The sequence below is a fragment of the Odocoileus virginianus genome, chromosome 32 (genome assembly GCF_023699985.2).
Source record: "Odocoileus virginianus isolate 20LAN1187 ecotype Illinois chromosome 32, Ovbor_1.2, whole genome shotgun sequence".
Classification (NCBI taxonomy): Eukaryota; Metazoa; Chordata; class Mammalia; order Artiodactyla; family Cervidae; genus Odocoileus; species Odocoileus virginianus.
The window spans coordinates 24,029,569-24,045,995 of record NC_069705.1 but is presented as its reverse complement, the minus strand read 5'-3'; the positions used below and the strand labels follow the sequence as shown (position 1 = coordinate 24,045,995).

The following is a 16,427-nucleotide window of genomic DNA, read 5'->3' as shown; positions in this document are numbered from 1 at the left end:
ATTGATAGAGTAGTCTGATTTTAGTATGAAGAGTGTTCATGATCAGAATCTTTAAAAACATATGCTTTTTAGTAATTTCATAAGCTGACTTTTGAGAATATATATTTTCTGCTGTATATTCTCAAAAGAAAAAATGTATCTTCTTCAGGGCTTCCCAGGTGGTGCTAGTGGTAAAGAACCCGCCTGCCAATGCAGGAGACATGAAGAGTTGCGGGGTTGCAGAGTCAGACATGACTGAAACGACTTAGCACGCACGCATTTTCTTATATGTGTAAGGTGACTCCCGAGAGTGCTTGTCACATGGCAGTCTGGCTTTTGTTTTAAAAGGAGCATTTACTTGGTTTGTTATGAGGAACTTGTCTCCTGCCCTCAGACCTGTGGTCTGACTTGCTGTTTCTCGAGGCCCGGCAAACTGATGGAGTTGCAGAGGGAGGGCGGCCCGTGGTCCTCTGGGGACCATGGTTCTTCTGCACCTCTTTCCCGGCTCTGTGGCGGCCCCGTAAGTGAGGACAGCTCTCTGGATGCCTTTCAGGGGACCAATGTCCAGCTATCTGTTTTCTCCAAGTAAATTATAAACCACTCGTGGAGGCTTCAGCTGATGAAGTGATGCAATCAGACCCACCTTTTGAGGCTTTTTCTTCCAATAGTTGTCGTGGCATCAAAGAGACTGGGAGGTTTGTACTGCTGGTCACTTGGTAGAAAGGGGAAGAATGCATTTCCTTGATGATTATCTTCTTCTCAGGGTTACTGATATTACCAGAACAGATTCTGAATAACAAAAGTGAAACATTGTTTTGTGTTCTGCCCCTGTAAAATCCCTGTCTGTGAGCAAGAGTGGCAGGAGATTTCATCAGAAACTGAACTCCAGGACCAAGTTCACGTCTGGTGTGGGTCCTTGTACAGAACTCATTGATCGGATGTTCTATTTGTTTGGCTGCGCTGGGTCTCTGCTGCTGTGCGGGCGCTTCCCTAGTTTCAGAGAGCGGAGGCTGCCGTCCAGTTTCACTGCGGTGGCTTCTCTCGCCGTGGAGCGCGGGCCCTAGGACGTGCAGGCTTTGGCGGTCGCGGTTCCCGGGCTCTGGAGCACAGGGTCCTTAGTGGAGGTGCACGGACTTAGTCGCTGCACAGCATGTGGGAACCTCCCGGATCAGGGATTGAACCTGTGTCCCCTGCATTGGCCGGCAGATTCTCTACCACTGAGTCCCCAGGGAAGCCCTTGAACGTTAACGTTGGTTTCTAAGTTCTTACACCAAACTGTTTTGTGGCATTCCCACCTCCCAGTGAAAAAACCCTCTCAGTTACGTAGCAGCTATAACTGAGATAAGTTTGAAGTGCTTTTCACAGAGCCTTTCCTTCCTTCACTCAGTATGACACTGTGGATCCATCCATGTTGCTGAAAATGGCATGATTTCATTCTTCTTAATGGCTGAGTAATATTCCATTATATATGGAAAGTGCTTTTTCACAGAACACACCTGGCCCCAAGGTTCCCACTAAATATTTCTCTCTGCCCAGAGTTAACGTTGCAGGTCTCAGCCCCGCTGTCCTTTTCATCTGATACTTTTCCCCCCTCACCTCCTTACTTTATGACATGATGGCTAATTCTTCCTGGAAGTAAAGAAATGTAAGTTAAAACCTCAAAAGACCATTTTGACTTATAGTTTTAAAATTCAAAATTGAAAAGTTAAATTTATTTACATATTTAAATTGGAGAAGGAAATGGCAACCCACTCGCAGTATTCTTGCCTGGAGAATCCCCACCATGGACAGAGGAGCCTGGCAGGCTATAGTCCATGAGGTTGCAAAGAGTGGGACACGACTGAAGCGACTTAGCATGCATGCCCTGCTTCCCTACGGGTGGCTTTTCTTAATTCCTTTATTCAAGAGATGTGAAGTAAGCAGAATTTCAGAGGCAGAGAAGCGCAGGCCCTTGTGGTATGGTCTGTGTCCACTCAGCACAAGTTCATCAAACATAATTTAATAAACCACAGGCCGGGCCGGGTGGGTGTTCTCTCAGCAAGTTGTTTGACAGAGATACAAGCCTCAGCCTGACGGTGGTCAGAAGGGAGCCGGGCCAGAGCTCGGGAACAAAGGCCCGATGCCCAGTCAGCAGTTGGGACGCTACTGTAGTGAGGGGCTGTTTGTAAGAGTCAGTGGAAACAATGGGGTCTTTATAGCAGGCCCCAAGTGGTAACCGCTTTTGTCGTTTGCCCTGGAATTGGGGGCAGTGACGACAGAGAAAATTTTGTGGTGAAATCAGCTGGCCGCCGAAACATCTGATCTGTGCTTCTCTGTGAAGGCCGATTATTCAGAGCCTTTGCTGGGAATGAAGGGACGATGGAAAGCAGGGGACTTGGAGTGCATCCCAGGGGCACCACTGCAGTGGGCACTGTGGGCTCATGGCCCCTGCTCTGTTGGTCCTGCCAGGGGACTCAGGGGCTCTGAAATCTAGAAGGGGCAGCCCCCTAACACACCTGGCTCCAAGGTTCCATTAAATATCTGCTCAGGTTTAACATTGCAGCTCTCAGCCCCGCTGTCCTTTTCATCTGATACTTTTCCCCCTCACCTCCTTACTTTATGAGATGATGGCTAATTCATCTTGGAAGACATGGTAGAGTTCAACCTTTTATATTCAAATTTTTCATTTTTAAGTATTTTCTGTATTATTGCCTACAAGTTTATGCTATGAAGTACTACCATATACGAGCTAATAAAAAACTATAATGGTTGATCTTTTTTTCAATTCTCTATCTTCTGACTTTCCCCCAGTATTAATTTCCTGAAATTACTAGCCGATTAGATGAGAAGAAGCAGCCAGTAAGACGTGTCTGAAAAACCTGGTCATTGTCCCTCGGACATCCCCAGTGAGGTTTGTAGCAAGTGCTCTGTTAGAGCAACCGGGCTCTGTCAGGCTCCACTGGTTACCAACGCGTGGTTATTTGGGAGAAAGAAATCCACCAAGAGTGTGCCCCTTGCTCTCTGTGTTGTAAGAGGATGTATGATGTGGCCGTGAGAGCGCTGGATGGCGGTGCCTGGTGTAGACAGTGAGACCACAAGCACCGAGGCAGAGGAAAGAGCACGACCCTCTGGTGTGCACTGAGACCAGGATTCCTGCTCAGGGACCCCCTGGCTGAGTGACCAGGGATGACTCTGTAAACGTCTTTAAGCCACACTTGCCAGTCTGAAAACGGAGTGAACATGCCCTGTATGGGGGACAGTACCTATTTATGGTAAACGCGTCATCACTAGGAGCTGCATTGTTCTCTCAGACACTCATCTGTACATCAGACAGTTACTGAGAATTTTCTTTATGCTGGGTATTGCAGAGAAAAATGCTTCATTTAGTGATACAAAGTAATTTTTGATGTAGGGCAAAAGTCACAGTGGGAAGAGAAGATAATGTTTGCACAAGTAAGCCAAAGACTTTGCCTCTGGGTGACTTTAGCAAAGGAAAGGACAAGAGAAAACAGACTTAATGAGCAAATGACTATTTTTAATCCTAATTATGCTTTACCTTGATGTTCCCCAGGACAATTCAGATTAAACATTTTCACCCTCGAAATTATCATTTCTGTTTTGTTCATCTTGACAGCTAGTTGTTTTTGATAACTAAAACATTTACAAAAGGAACACTTGTAGAAGAAAGTGTCTCCCATAAAACTAAAGATAGACATGATTCATATTAGGGAGTAGGCGAGCAGTTTTTCCATAAGGCTGCAACTGAGATTAGGCAATTCAGTCTCTGCTTGCCAGTGACAATGTGGTTTCAGACTCAGTGAGCGTGTTGGTCCTGGCAGCTTTATGGAAAGATTCTCCACTCGTTATGTCCCCAGCTAGCTACACATGCTGCTTTTTTCACCGCTTCTGTTATTTGCTGCCAACATCTTAATCTTACATGATTCGTGGCCATCTCTCCAGCATCTGTCACTAATATCTTATATCCACCCAGCTTCCCTGCTCTCAGGGCCCTTCCTTCTTCCAAACTAGACTTCTCTATTTCCATCTGCCTTACATTTCCTATTTAGTCTTTGTCATTCCTCACCTGCAGCTGAGTCCCGAATTGAGGTAGCCCATTTACTTTACAATTCTAGATCTTAGAGATGAGAAAGACCATTCCACAGGGCTGGTCCCCACCCAGCCACTCTGGAAGAAGAAATGAGCTTCTTGTAGGAAATAGCAAAGGAAGATCACCAGAGGTTAATTTTATCCCCAATAAATTTCCTATTTCCTCAGGTGCCATAATAATCTATCTTTTCTTTTTAAATGTTGTTTTTATGCTTATGGGGTGTGTATAGTTAACCTGTTCTGTATAAGACTGATTTCATTCGACCTGGACATTAAACTGGGTGTTAGTAAGTCACAGTTCGCTGTGATCTGTGGCCGATGCCTGCCTCTGAGGTCAACTGAAATGAACTTTGTTCAGCAAAATGGTTTGTCATTATTGGTTTGGGTTTGGCAACAAGGGTGAACGGGTCAGTATTTCTGCCTATCCTGAGTTTATCCAAACAAACCCACCAGTTTTACATGTGAAAAATCAGGCGCTAACTGTTGGAGTCTCGAGTGTACCCCCATCTGACCTTGTGTATTAATCACCTGCAGGCTGATTGCTCTCAAAAGCACCCCTCAGCGTCTGAGGGCCAGCACGCTCTCAGTGAAAAAAAAACTGCATGAAAGCCGGGGTGGCTGTTTTATTGAACATCCCCAGTTTAGATGTAACTAAAAGCAGGCGTGTTAAACAGGGATCCGTCCTCAGTGTGGAGGGAAGCAGCAGCTGGCTCCCTGGCCGTGAGCTCTGTGAGGGCGGCCTGGGCATCCTCTCCCGGGGCGTCTTTTAGGGCCTTGTTCTCTGAGCTGGCCGATCCCCTCTTGCCCGTTGGCACAGGCCGCTCCCTTAGCTGGAAAGCCCGGTATGTTTATTTTTAAACTTGCTGTGATTTCCACACCTGGTGGGAAGAGAAGGCACAAGGGATCATTTGTTCTTGGACTGAGCTTCAGAGTTTGGACACCAGGCTATCCCCCCCGCTCCCTGGACTTTTTGAAATGAAGGCGGATGCCAGCTACCCCCCGAGCGCTTTCCTAACACCCCGAAAGTCGAGCTGGTTCAGTGAAACAAATGAACGTTTGCCAGTCAGCGTTATCTGTGGAAGATTTAAAGGCCTCAGTGGGTCCTGAGAATACTTGGTGGAATGTGTGTGTTTTAGGATGAAGTTGAACACTCTGGGTCACGGCCAGGGCTGGACAGAAGGACCAAACGGCAGGCGCCCGCGGGAGGGGCTGCAGCGCAGAGAGTGTGGGGATGTCTGTGCGCCACGCGGAGGGCGCGCGCGGTACTGCCGCCGGCCCCATCCTCAGCCCCGAGGTCAGATCGCTCCCCGCCCGCCTGACTCGATTTCTCACCAGGGCTGCACGAATTTTTCAGTTGCAGCATTTTCAGTGTCTGTCTTCAAGCTGCGTACATAGTCCCCCAACGTCACGGGGAAGGTTTTCCCAGGGGTGCGGTGGCTTTATGGCGCCAACTTCTGCACGCGCTCCTGTCTTAGAGATGCTCCTCGGCCCAGGTGTGAGCCAGCCGTCCTTTTCCATCTCCCCTAACCGACTGCCCCTTTGCCACCTTGCAAAAGGCCAACACCTTCAGGCTTATTATGGTGCATTATTCCACGGTGCATGAGAAGGTGCCTAAGTCCCTTCAGTCTTATCCAACTCTGCGACCATATGGACTGTAGCCCGCCAGCCTCCTCTGTCAATGGGATTCTCCATGCGGGCATACTGGGGTGGGTTGCCATGCCCTCCTCCAGGGGATCTTCCTGACCCAGGGGTCAAACCCGTGCCTCTTACATCTCCTGCATCAGAGGGTGGATTCTTTATCACTAGCCCCACCTGGGAGGCTCCGTGGTGCACGAGAGGGTACATAGTCTCAAAAATCATTGAAGAGGCATGTGTGCAAAAACTTTGGAAAACTGCAAATCATGTTAATCTTACTTGAACAACCTGAATCGCTGCTGGTGGAGACGGGGCCGCACCATGGTGTCAGACAAAGGGACAGTGCCTTGAACCATAGGGAAGCCCATTTTTCCTGCTTGGTGTCTAGCTCAGGGCAGGCTTTTGGACGGAAGAGTTTGGAATCTTGGCTGAAGATAATCATAATACTGTTTTCTTATGAAGGGTTTTTTTTTTTTTTTGCTGGGAATCTTGGTGTTATTTCATCATTGCTGCCATCTGTGACTCAATTTAACTGTTACACTTGTGCTTTTTGTGTGTGGTTCTTATGAGTGAACCTTCTGTTATCTGGCATATTTGAGGGAAGGGCATCTGATAAATGGTTGTTAACAGTTAATATGTATTGCAAACGCACAATACTTTTAAAGATAACAAATTTCAATCTGGGAGTTTAGAGCTGGAAGGGCACTTGGATATAATTTAGTCACTTTCCCTATTTTAAACATGAAGAAACCAAAGCCTAAGGAAATAAACAAACTCAATGCCCATTATTTAATTTTCCTTGATTAACTTATAGGATTCCTCAAAAGAGCTTTATAGCTTTGGAATGTCATATTTATGTTGTAGTCAGAAGTTTTTTCATGCCCTAAAGTTTTTTCATGCTTCATGTTAACTAAAAGAGCAGCTCTTGAGATGAAACTGCCTGTGATTAGAGTGTTTACATACCTGCCTTAGTTTTGTAAAACACAGGTATCTTTGGAATCCTGGATTATCTTCATTTTCAACCAAAGGTAAAACCCCTAACTTGATGCTCTAGAGGCATTCAGAAGTCTCATACTTAAGTTCATGTCCTTTACTCCCTTTGAGGGAGGATTGCTAGCAGGAGTTTGATAATTTCCACTTAGGACTTTTAGGACAGCTCTTGGTGATGGACTTCTAGTTGGGAAGGTGCTGGAGTTCACTATTTGAGTCTTTTCCTCCAGAGCACTCGTACTCAAGTGCTCCTTGGTGGTCCACTTTAAATATGTTGGCTGGAAGAATAAATCTCTTACTTTTACTATGGCAACATTCAATGATTTTTATGAATAGTAGAGTTTAAACTTTACAAATATAATACTTCTAAACAGATGCAATGTCCCGTGTGAACAAAGAAGACAGAGAAGGCTTACTTGGAACTGGTTCAGTAGAATGACATTTAGCAAGCTTGGGCATTTATCTTGACTCCTCCAGAAAATGGTACAATGAAGGAATCATTAACAAACTACCTGCAAATATGATCACATGTACATCGAAAGACTGCCTGTTTTTGCTTCTATAACACAGTTTATCTTGCAGTGTGTGAACTTAAATCTCCCTCCATGAGTGATTTTCTGTGGGGACTGGAGAACTCTGGCTGGTTGAGGCACATTAAGGCCATCATGGATGCAGGAGTCTTCATCGCAAAGGTGTGTGATTGGAGAGAACACAGACTATGCGCAGAGCAGCCAGTGCACTGTGATAGCAGATAGAGGTCTGGTTCCCTCCCATGAACTCCCCGACCTAAGCTGGACAATACCTGATTCAGGGAGCTGGCTTTGCAGACCTCCGTGAAATCTGCCCTTTGAAGATGGGATTTTATGAAAGATAAGATGATGTTCAGTTGATAGTGTATCATCAAGGCAATCAACTGGTAAAATACTTTCAGAGTAATCTGAAAGTAGTCTTCAGTTATGCTTGGTTCTGGGTGGAGGAAAGAATTTTTTTTACATTACTAATGATGTTTAATTTCCTTATGATCTTCATTTGAGCAAGGACAATAGTCAATTTGCTTTCAGAAATTAGGAAGTAGAAAAAAGAAAAAGGGAAATAACCATTCACGTTAAAATTAATTACTTCTTGTCCTTTTACATTCTGTAAAAAGAAAAATCAGTATTGGAAAATGAATGAATCAAACATTATAAATAATTCAGACACTAAAGAAAACTACAAAAATGAAAGTTTAAGTTATCCCCCCACCAAAAAAAAAGTTATCCCAAAGCCTACCACCTAGGGAAAAACCTTAATATGGACGAACATTATTGTAGACATCTTTCTGTATATAGATAAGATGAACATAAATATTTTTATAAAATTGGGACTATATTAATTAAAAATAACAGCATAAAATTTACTTTGCATTTAATGGAGAAAAGAAACTGACGTAAACTGGGAGGAATTATTGAGTTTTCACTATAAATGTTCTCCACCATAGAAGTAATATTTCCTAAAAGATTCTTCTAAGGTTAAGAATAGATTATTAACAATAAATTAACAGATTGTTTTTAAAAATTGGAATATAATTGCTTTACAATGTTCTGTTAGTTTCTGCTGTACGATGGAGGAAAGAATTTTCTATGAAAGAGTACATCCAAATGTGAGTCACCAGAGTGACCCAGGCTCAAGGCTCCCATCTTAGCAAACAGCTCCCCCTTTTTCAGCAATGGCATAAGCAAACATCATGTTCCTGAATCTGGCAGGTAGATTCCGTTCTGCCAGAGGAAGATTTTGCTGTAACTTTCATACAAGGTATTTTTGAGTGCATTGTCTATTTTGTTTAGTGGTTTTTTTTTTTTAAATAAATCCCCCTCAGATTTATACCTGAAGACAAGCATATCTTTTCTGATGACATGGTATGCTTCCCTTTATTAGACAATTCATTATTTAACAAATATTTATTCAGTGCCAGGCATTTTTACTTGGCTCTTATTATCTCTAACTTCACAGTTTCCGTTTATAATTTTTGTCTTTTCCTTTTTGAGAATGATTGTGGCCAGCAGAAGCTCCAGAATTTCAATTGGAAAGGCTTGAGGTGGAAGCCTGGTGGGGCCCCAAGGGGCAGAAGGTAGGCTAGGAGACATTCGTATAGGAAGCCTGCTTGTATGATGTTCAGAAGCTGGGCTCCTGGCTTCCGGATATAAGGGAAGGGAAGTAATGATTTGGTGATCAGCCCAAACTGCTCCTTGGCTCTGCCCTAACTAAATGGGTATGTGCATACTCAGTAAATGCAGGAACAGGTTTGGGTATTGGTTTTTCTTTTTCGCCTGGAAATCTTTTCTTGATTCTGTGAGTACAAATCTAAACCTAATGCTGAAGATTTTTCCTGTTGATTGCCCTCCTTTGTGACTTTTTGCCAATGCTGTTTTTCAGGCAGTTTCAGAGGAAGGGGCCAGCGTGCTTGTTCACTGTTCTGATGGCTGGGACAGGACTGCTCAGGTGTGCTCGGTGGCCAGCCTCCTCCTGGACCCTCACTACCGGACTCTGAAGGGCTTCATGGTGAGTGCGGCCGCCAGGGCAGAATGGACTTCTGGCTACTATTAGCAACGCTTCTTCCCTCCTCATCAATGTTATTTTTCTGTTAGTAGGTCAGCAAGATTAATTAAAGGGGAAAAGGTAAAATAAGATTGGAATAAGAAGATAAATTTCTGGGATTTGGGAGCCAATTCAAATCAATGGGCAAATATATACATTCAGTAGTTTGTAAAATAGTTTCTTACATCATTTTTATTATATATGTTTCAAGTTTGATATATATTTTCAAGTTTGAGGTAACACAGGACTATGAGGCAGAAAACACTTTGCAGAAAAAATATCTGGAGGAAAAAAAACACTATAGGAAAGTGTTTTCACTTACTGCTTTTGCATTTCAAATAATCCTTCACAACTGTGGATGAGAATATTGAAAATTTCAGTTTTGGGGTTCTTTCCTGAAATTGTGAGTACATACTCTCCTAGATCTAGCACCTTTTAGGTGTGCATCAGAACTTGATGTGTTGCTTCAATTGCAAGGTATCTGTGATATTTGTATAGGTGTCTGGAAGGGTGAAGCTCTGGCTAGGCTGGGACCATTTTCTTAAAATGACCACAAGGACTTCCTAGTGGCCAGGAGCTTATCTGGTTCCTGCCTCTTTTTTTTTTTTTTTCAACTGACATTTAAAATTTTATTTATTTTTGGCTCTTCATTGCTGAGGGGTCGGTCTCCTTTACCCCATCCTTCACCACTGGCTCTTTTTGGTTCCTTCCCATTAAATTTATAGGTTGTCAAGGCAAAACTTCAACCAATCTTTTTTTTTTTTTAAGAAGAGCTCCGTTTTACAGCACTGGTGACATTGATGGTATTATCCTATATTATTTTTTAAATTCCAGGCAATTTAAGTATAAACTTGTGTTACATCTCTGACTCCACAGCAGGGCTGTAACTTTCAATATGCTTCAAACCCTCCTCATTCTAGAATTCTAAAGTATATTAAAGATCACTGGAAAACATTCCTTAGCCTCTTGTAAAGAGGTTGGTGTTTGATATACTGATAGGCAGCATGGAGTATTGACTGAGAGTTGGACTTGATGAGCTGTGATGGTTTCTGGAGCGAGGTTACCAGGTGGCACTGACCACTTTCTAACTGTGATCTTGGATGAGTAACCTCCTTGTTTTCCCTCTGTAAAATGACAGTAACACCTCCTCCCCCTCACCCCCTTGAATGAGATGGTACATGAAGCAATATGAACAGTGCTCATCAAGAGCACTCTGGGTGATGGCAGTACATCTTCCCACATCTACTTCCGCTTATTTCTCCTACATATGACCTTCAGCTTTGCCCTCCGATGTGCACCTGTGTATGGGTAGATAGTGTTCATTCATTTGGAGGTTACCTAGTGAATTATGCTCCAAGAACTTTTGAATCCTTCAGAATTATTGGTCTGGTCTCTTACTTTCCCTCATTTGCTTCTCTCCATGATATTTATGTTTTCTTATATAGGTATTAATTGAAAAGGACTGGATTTCCTTTGGTCATAAGTTTACTCACAGGTAAGAAGTGTTTTAAAATCTTGTGATTTTAAATTGTGAATTTAAGGTTGAGAATAAAAAAAAACTGTTTCTGAATTTCTCAATTGAGTGAGGAATAACAGCCTGTTTTCAAAACTGCCTTGGGTATCTTATTCAGAAAGTTAAACTTTTGTTATATATGTTGTATCACAGATAAAGAAGTTCTAACTTGAGAACTCTTGGTATTTACTGAGCAGAACTAACTGATGTTAAATTTTTCCAGACTAGACAGAGAAGTTGGTTCATTCATTGACCTAGAATGGATGGGCTCTCTCTTCCTTCCACATGTATTTGATTTACTAGATTATTCCATTTTTCGAAGTGCAAATATTCCCTGTAAGCTACACACTGTGAAATGCCTGTAGAATGGTTTCTTTGATCTTCTACACTGGGAGTTAAGTTAGGCTCATCCTACGGCATGTGTCACAGGTAGGTCTCTACCAGGCGTCTCTGGGGAGCTAGGGTAGGCCAGCAGCCTGGGCTTTTGAGTCCAACAGGTCAAGCCTCAAATCCAGGCTGTGGCATTTACTCTGTGGGTGAAGGCATCAGTGTTCTCTGAGTGTTGGTCTCCCATCTGTGAAAAGGGGAGCCTTTCCCTATTCCCTGGGGTTATGGCAAAGCTTTGAAAACCCTGTATGGGACTAGCCTGCTAGCCATCTGAGGGCTTTCAGTAAACAGAAGCTACTGGCCTTCTTTGGTTAGTGTGGACAGTAACGCCTGATGGGTGCTGTGCTGTCTTTAATCCCTAAATGTTATTAATACAGGTTGTAGCTGGTATGGCCTCATCTTTGGGGCTAAAATTTATATTTTAGGCAGCATGCTGATGATAATTTAGAGGCTTTGATACACATTTTTGATTGGTTGAATGTTTTCTAAAAATTCTAAATTTACGGAGCTGCTCATATTTATTTTTGTAGTTTTTGCTTTTAGCATTAGTTTAGCATTTATTGTGGTGGTTTCCTGGATTTCTATTTCTATATTTTTCCAGGAAAGCACAATGATGCCTTAAGATCACATTGTTATTTTCAGTTTGGGGGGGTTCTACTGTCTGCTAGGCACCTAAGACCTCTGAGAGAGAGGATCTGGGGCAGGAAGAACATAGAAGTGGCTAAGTGTGTGTTTTATGAGGAAAGAACCTATTGGGCAGCCCCTTTATAAAGTTAACAAAGGTGAGTAGGACTAAACCCTTTGAAGGTTTCCAGACAGTTTCTGAAGTTTCCACCCTTGGAAAAACTACTAAACCAATCCTTGCTCATTTTTATTCCTCAAGTTGACTATCCATCGCTTGAAAGATGAGGTTCTATATTGTTATTCTGATTTGATGGCACCCAAATCACCCTTCTGGATTCTTTCTAAAATTCACGTTAACAGTGTAGAAGGACTGGGCAGCTGTTTAAAAATAAACACAAACATAAGGAAGCAGATTCTGATGTACTCTTGAAAACAACAGAAGGGGAGATATAAAGGTATGAGGGAATCTGAGGTCACATGGAAATAAATTATTGACAAGTTTTAACACTGCTTTAAAAATGGAAATACCCCTTGAAATTTGGAGAATCACAGTTTTTTAAAGCTATCTTTCTTCCTTATAAAACCATGCAGAAATGAGAAACTCTAAAGTGGCTTAGGCATTTCTTTCCACTCTCCCATGGGTCACTAATTAAAGTGGAACAAGTTTTGGATGTTCTTTTAAAATCAGAATGAAAGATTGCTGCTTTTCCCTGTAAAGACTCCTGGAATTTTATCTCCAGTACTAACATTTTTCTTTTGTAATTATAACATAAATATGTCCCTTCTCTGTCCAGACTTTTTAATATAAAGTTTTTCTTGGCATTACAATTTAAAAAGTTATGTTTTCCCCACTTCTTTTGCATTCCAGTTTAAAGATAAGATCTGTTTAGGAATTACGGTTGCTTTTATGATTGTTTTTGCTTTCTAATCAAGGTGGTGGGGGCCTTGCTGTAAAATCTCTAATACTTTGTTTTACAGATACGGCAACCTAGATGGTGATCCCAGAGAAATCTCTCCAGTTATTGACCAGTTCCTTGAGTGCGTCTGGCAGTTAATGGAACAGTTTCCCTGTGCCTTTGAGTTCAATGAGAGGTTTTTGATTCACATTCAACATCACATCTATTCCTGCCAGTTTGGGAACTTCCTATGTAATAGCCAGAAAGAGAGACAAGAACTCAAGTAAGTGTTTTGGTGTTTAATTTTATCTAAAGATTTTGTGACTGAGAGTTTCAGATGGTCGTTCACAATTTTGAAGACTGTTTTAGTTACACATCTTCACTGACAGAGTAACGATTTTTTTCCTGACATCACTTTAGAGGTTTAAGGCCATCAGGTGACAAAGACAGGCACAAGTCCATTTTGCCTAGTTCTTGCCTAATGTCCACAGGTAGATAGGTAAACCTCACGCACTGATATGGAAAGGAAGCTTCTTGGGAGTCAGGGAAAGTGATTTTTGCATTGAAAAGGAAAAAGTTACACAGCTTTGGTGGATATACTCTCATAATAGTTGCAAATATAGTAGTCCCTCCTTATCCATGGTTCCACTTTCCACAATTTCAGTTATCTGAGGCCAACTGTGGTCCAAGATTAGATGGAAGATTCCAGAAAAAAATGATTCATAAGTTTTAGATTGTGGGCCTTTCTGAGTAGCATGATAAAATCTTATACTCTCCCACTCCATCTTGCCTGGGATCACCTGTTACTTAGTAGCTGTCTCAGTTATCACAATGCTTGTGTTTCAGTAACCCGTTTTATTTAATAATAAAGTTCAAGAGTAGCAATGCTAGCAATTCACATATTTTCTTATTATGCTTAATTTATAAATGAAACTTTATGATAGGCATGTATGTATAAGAAAACACGGTGTATACAGGGTTCACTACTATCCATAATTTCAGGCAACTACTTGGAGTCTTGGAACAAATACCCCATGGATAAGGGTGGACTACTATACTGCTTTAATTGAGAGGGGAAAAAATAGATGAAATGTGGACTTTTGAAAAAGTCAAAAGCTTAACAGCAAAGTGACTTAAAAACTGCAAATGAAAGAACATTTTTGAAATTCTTATAAAATTAATGTGGTATATATAATATCAGATTTAATTTTGCAAATGATCAGTTCAAATAAAACTGACTCCAGTTTTATCCCGAGTGGAAAGAACATGACTTTTTCTAGTAGATACAATTCCTGATAAATGGTACATCCTGTAAGCTCACCTGTTTTCTTAGGTATTTTGTGATCCGTTGTCACAGATTAGCAAAATGTCATAGGAATACAGTGACGATTAAATGAGAAAACATGTGAAGCATTTAAGTAGCACCCAGCAAACAGTAACAATCCAGTGACTATTTGGGGGAAAATTTCAACAAAATGCATGCGGTTTTATTTTATACTCAGAGGGGTTGGACATCTTAAGGCCAAGATATCCCCAGAGAGCAGGGAGTTGAGACTCCTACAAGTGCTCTTTTGCTGCACCATGAAAACACAAAAGACTGTTCGTTTCCCTGCTAGGGAACAGGGAACCCTGATATAACAAGTTTTGATTCCTTTCCAGCTTTAACATGTCTATTATTTCTAAGAACCAAAGTAAGTCATTTTCAGGCTTATTTTCTTTATAACAGAATTCAAGAAAGAACATATTCTTTATGGGCTTACCTGTGGAAAAATCGGGCTGACTACTTGAATCCCCTGTTTAGAGCTGATCACAGTCAGACTTGGGGAATCCTTCATCTCCCCACGGCGCCGTGCAACTTTATGTACAAGTATGTAAACCCCTGGGACCCCACTGGGTGGGGTTGTGCTTTAGATTCTGGCACTGTTTACCACATGGGGGCTGAAGGGTATGTAACACTGAGCTCCAAGGCATTTTTGCCTCTGTCTCCTGTCCCTCTCTTTCCCCTCTAAATATGGTATTCTCTTTAGAAGTTGATGTTTTGCAGTAATGATACCCTAACAATGTAAGTTTCACTTTTATTTAAAAGTGAAAGGATGAGAGAGGGAAGAAGGACTGAATAAACCAAATGCCTGAGAAGTTAAATGTGGAGTCACAGGTTTAGTTAGTGGTTATGACACAGCTTACCTTCTTTTGCTGCTGAATCAAATGGAACTGTTGCCCTGTGGAAATAAATTCAAGATTGTCTATACTGGGATGGGAGAGCCTGGTGGTACCCAACAGATGCTACTAGGTCTGTAGGCTCTCTTTTATCCTTGGGTTTTTTCCTCTGGGCTTGTATAATACAGAAGGGCGACTCAGAGGTCAGGAAAAAGACAAAATTAACACAGACATCACCAAGAAACCACATTCCTTCTCCTTCCCTACCTCAGTACACTGGTTAGTGGCTTCCTGTCTCTACAGCTTTCATTCTCACTGGGTTGGCCAAGAGGTTCGTTCTGTATGAATAAACCCAAACGAACTTTTTGGCCAACCCAATAATGACTTCAACCCAGTTATTTCCCCAGAATTCTATAGAATAATATTAATTCCATCACACTGAAAAAATGCCTCATGATTTGTGTGAACTAGCAGTTTTGAGAGCTGTTGAGATACATACCCTGCAGTCAACTGTATTGCAACTAATTTGTTAGCTCTAGCCACTCAACGGAGAAGGAAATGGCAACCCACTCCAGTATTCTTGCCTGGAGAATCCCAGAGACAGAGGATCCTGGTGGGCTGCTGTCTATGGGGTCACACAGAGTCGGACAAGACTAAAGTGACTTAGCAGCAGCAGCCACTCAACACATACATTATTGAGGCTCGAGCACTGTTCTAGGCACTATGTATAAATCAATGAATGACACCAAGTCCCTGCTCTCAAAGTACTTTTCTGAGTAAATCTACAGGTATCCTTATGATAATACTATTTACAGGCATACTTCTGAAATAATGTGGGTTTGGTTCCTGGCCACCGTGATAGTGAACACTGCAATAAATTGAGTCACAATTTTTTAGTTTCTGAGTGCACACAAAAGTTCAATTCACACTATACTGTAGTCAGTTAAGTGTGCAATAGTATTATATCTAAAAAACAATCTAACAATGTTAGATACCTTAATTTAAAAATACATTATTGTTTAAAGAAAATACTAACCTAATGCTAGCCTTCAGTGAGTAGTACTAGTAGTAACATCAAAGATCACTGATAACCACAAAAAATGAAAAATCTTGAAATATTCTGAGTTAACAAAATGTGACACAGAGACACAAAGTGAGCAAATGCTGTTAGAAAAATTGTGCTGATAGACTTGGCACAGACCTTCACGCTATAAAAATGCAGTCTCTGCAAAGTGCAATAAAACAAGGTACGCCTGTATTTTTATTTGCCTTCCAGTATGCTTTACTGTATAGTATAAAAAAGGGAGGATTTGTTGCAAATGTAAGTTATCTTAGTGGCTGTCATTTAAAAAACCACAAATTTAAAAGATTCCTTTGTGGCTGAAAGATTCTAATGGTGATATAAACACTAATTTTCCAAGTTGACTTCCTAAGTCATCTTCTTAAGCCAAAAAAAGAAAGAAAATGGTAACATGTACTACTATAATCTATTTTAGAAAAATGTATTTTGTGCTTTTTAATTCAGTCCCATCTATTCAAGTAGATTCTTCATGAATTTACTCTCCCCAAAAGAAGTTGACTGATTC

The 16,427-nt window shown here is 41.6% G+C and overlaps 1 protein-coding gene across 1 annotated transcript in view; it reads left to right on the top strand.

Moving 5' to 3' along the window:
• Positions 1 to 16,427, top strand: part of MTMR7 (myotubularin related protein 7) — a 98,255-nt gene that overhangs the window by 75,779 nt on the left and 6,049 nt on the right. The window contains exons 8-12 of the mRNA XM_020883339.2: positions 7,273 to 7,382; positions 9,103 to 9,228; positions 10,710 to 10,759; positions 12,767 to 12,967; positions 14,411 to 14,551. Of these exons, the coding sequence (XP_020738998.2) occupies positions 7,273 to 7,382; positions 9,103 to 9,228; positions 10,710 to 10,759; positions 12,767 to 12,967; positions 14,411 to 14,551 (628 nt within the window). The remainder of the gene's footprint in view (positions 1 to 7,272; positions 7,383 to 9,102; positions 9,229 to 10,709; positions 10,760 to 12,766; positions 12,968 to 14,410; positions 14,552 to 16,427) is intronic.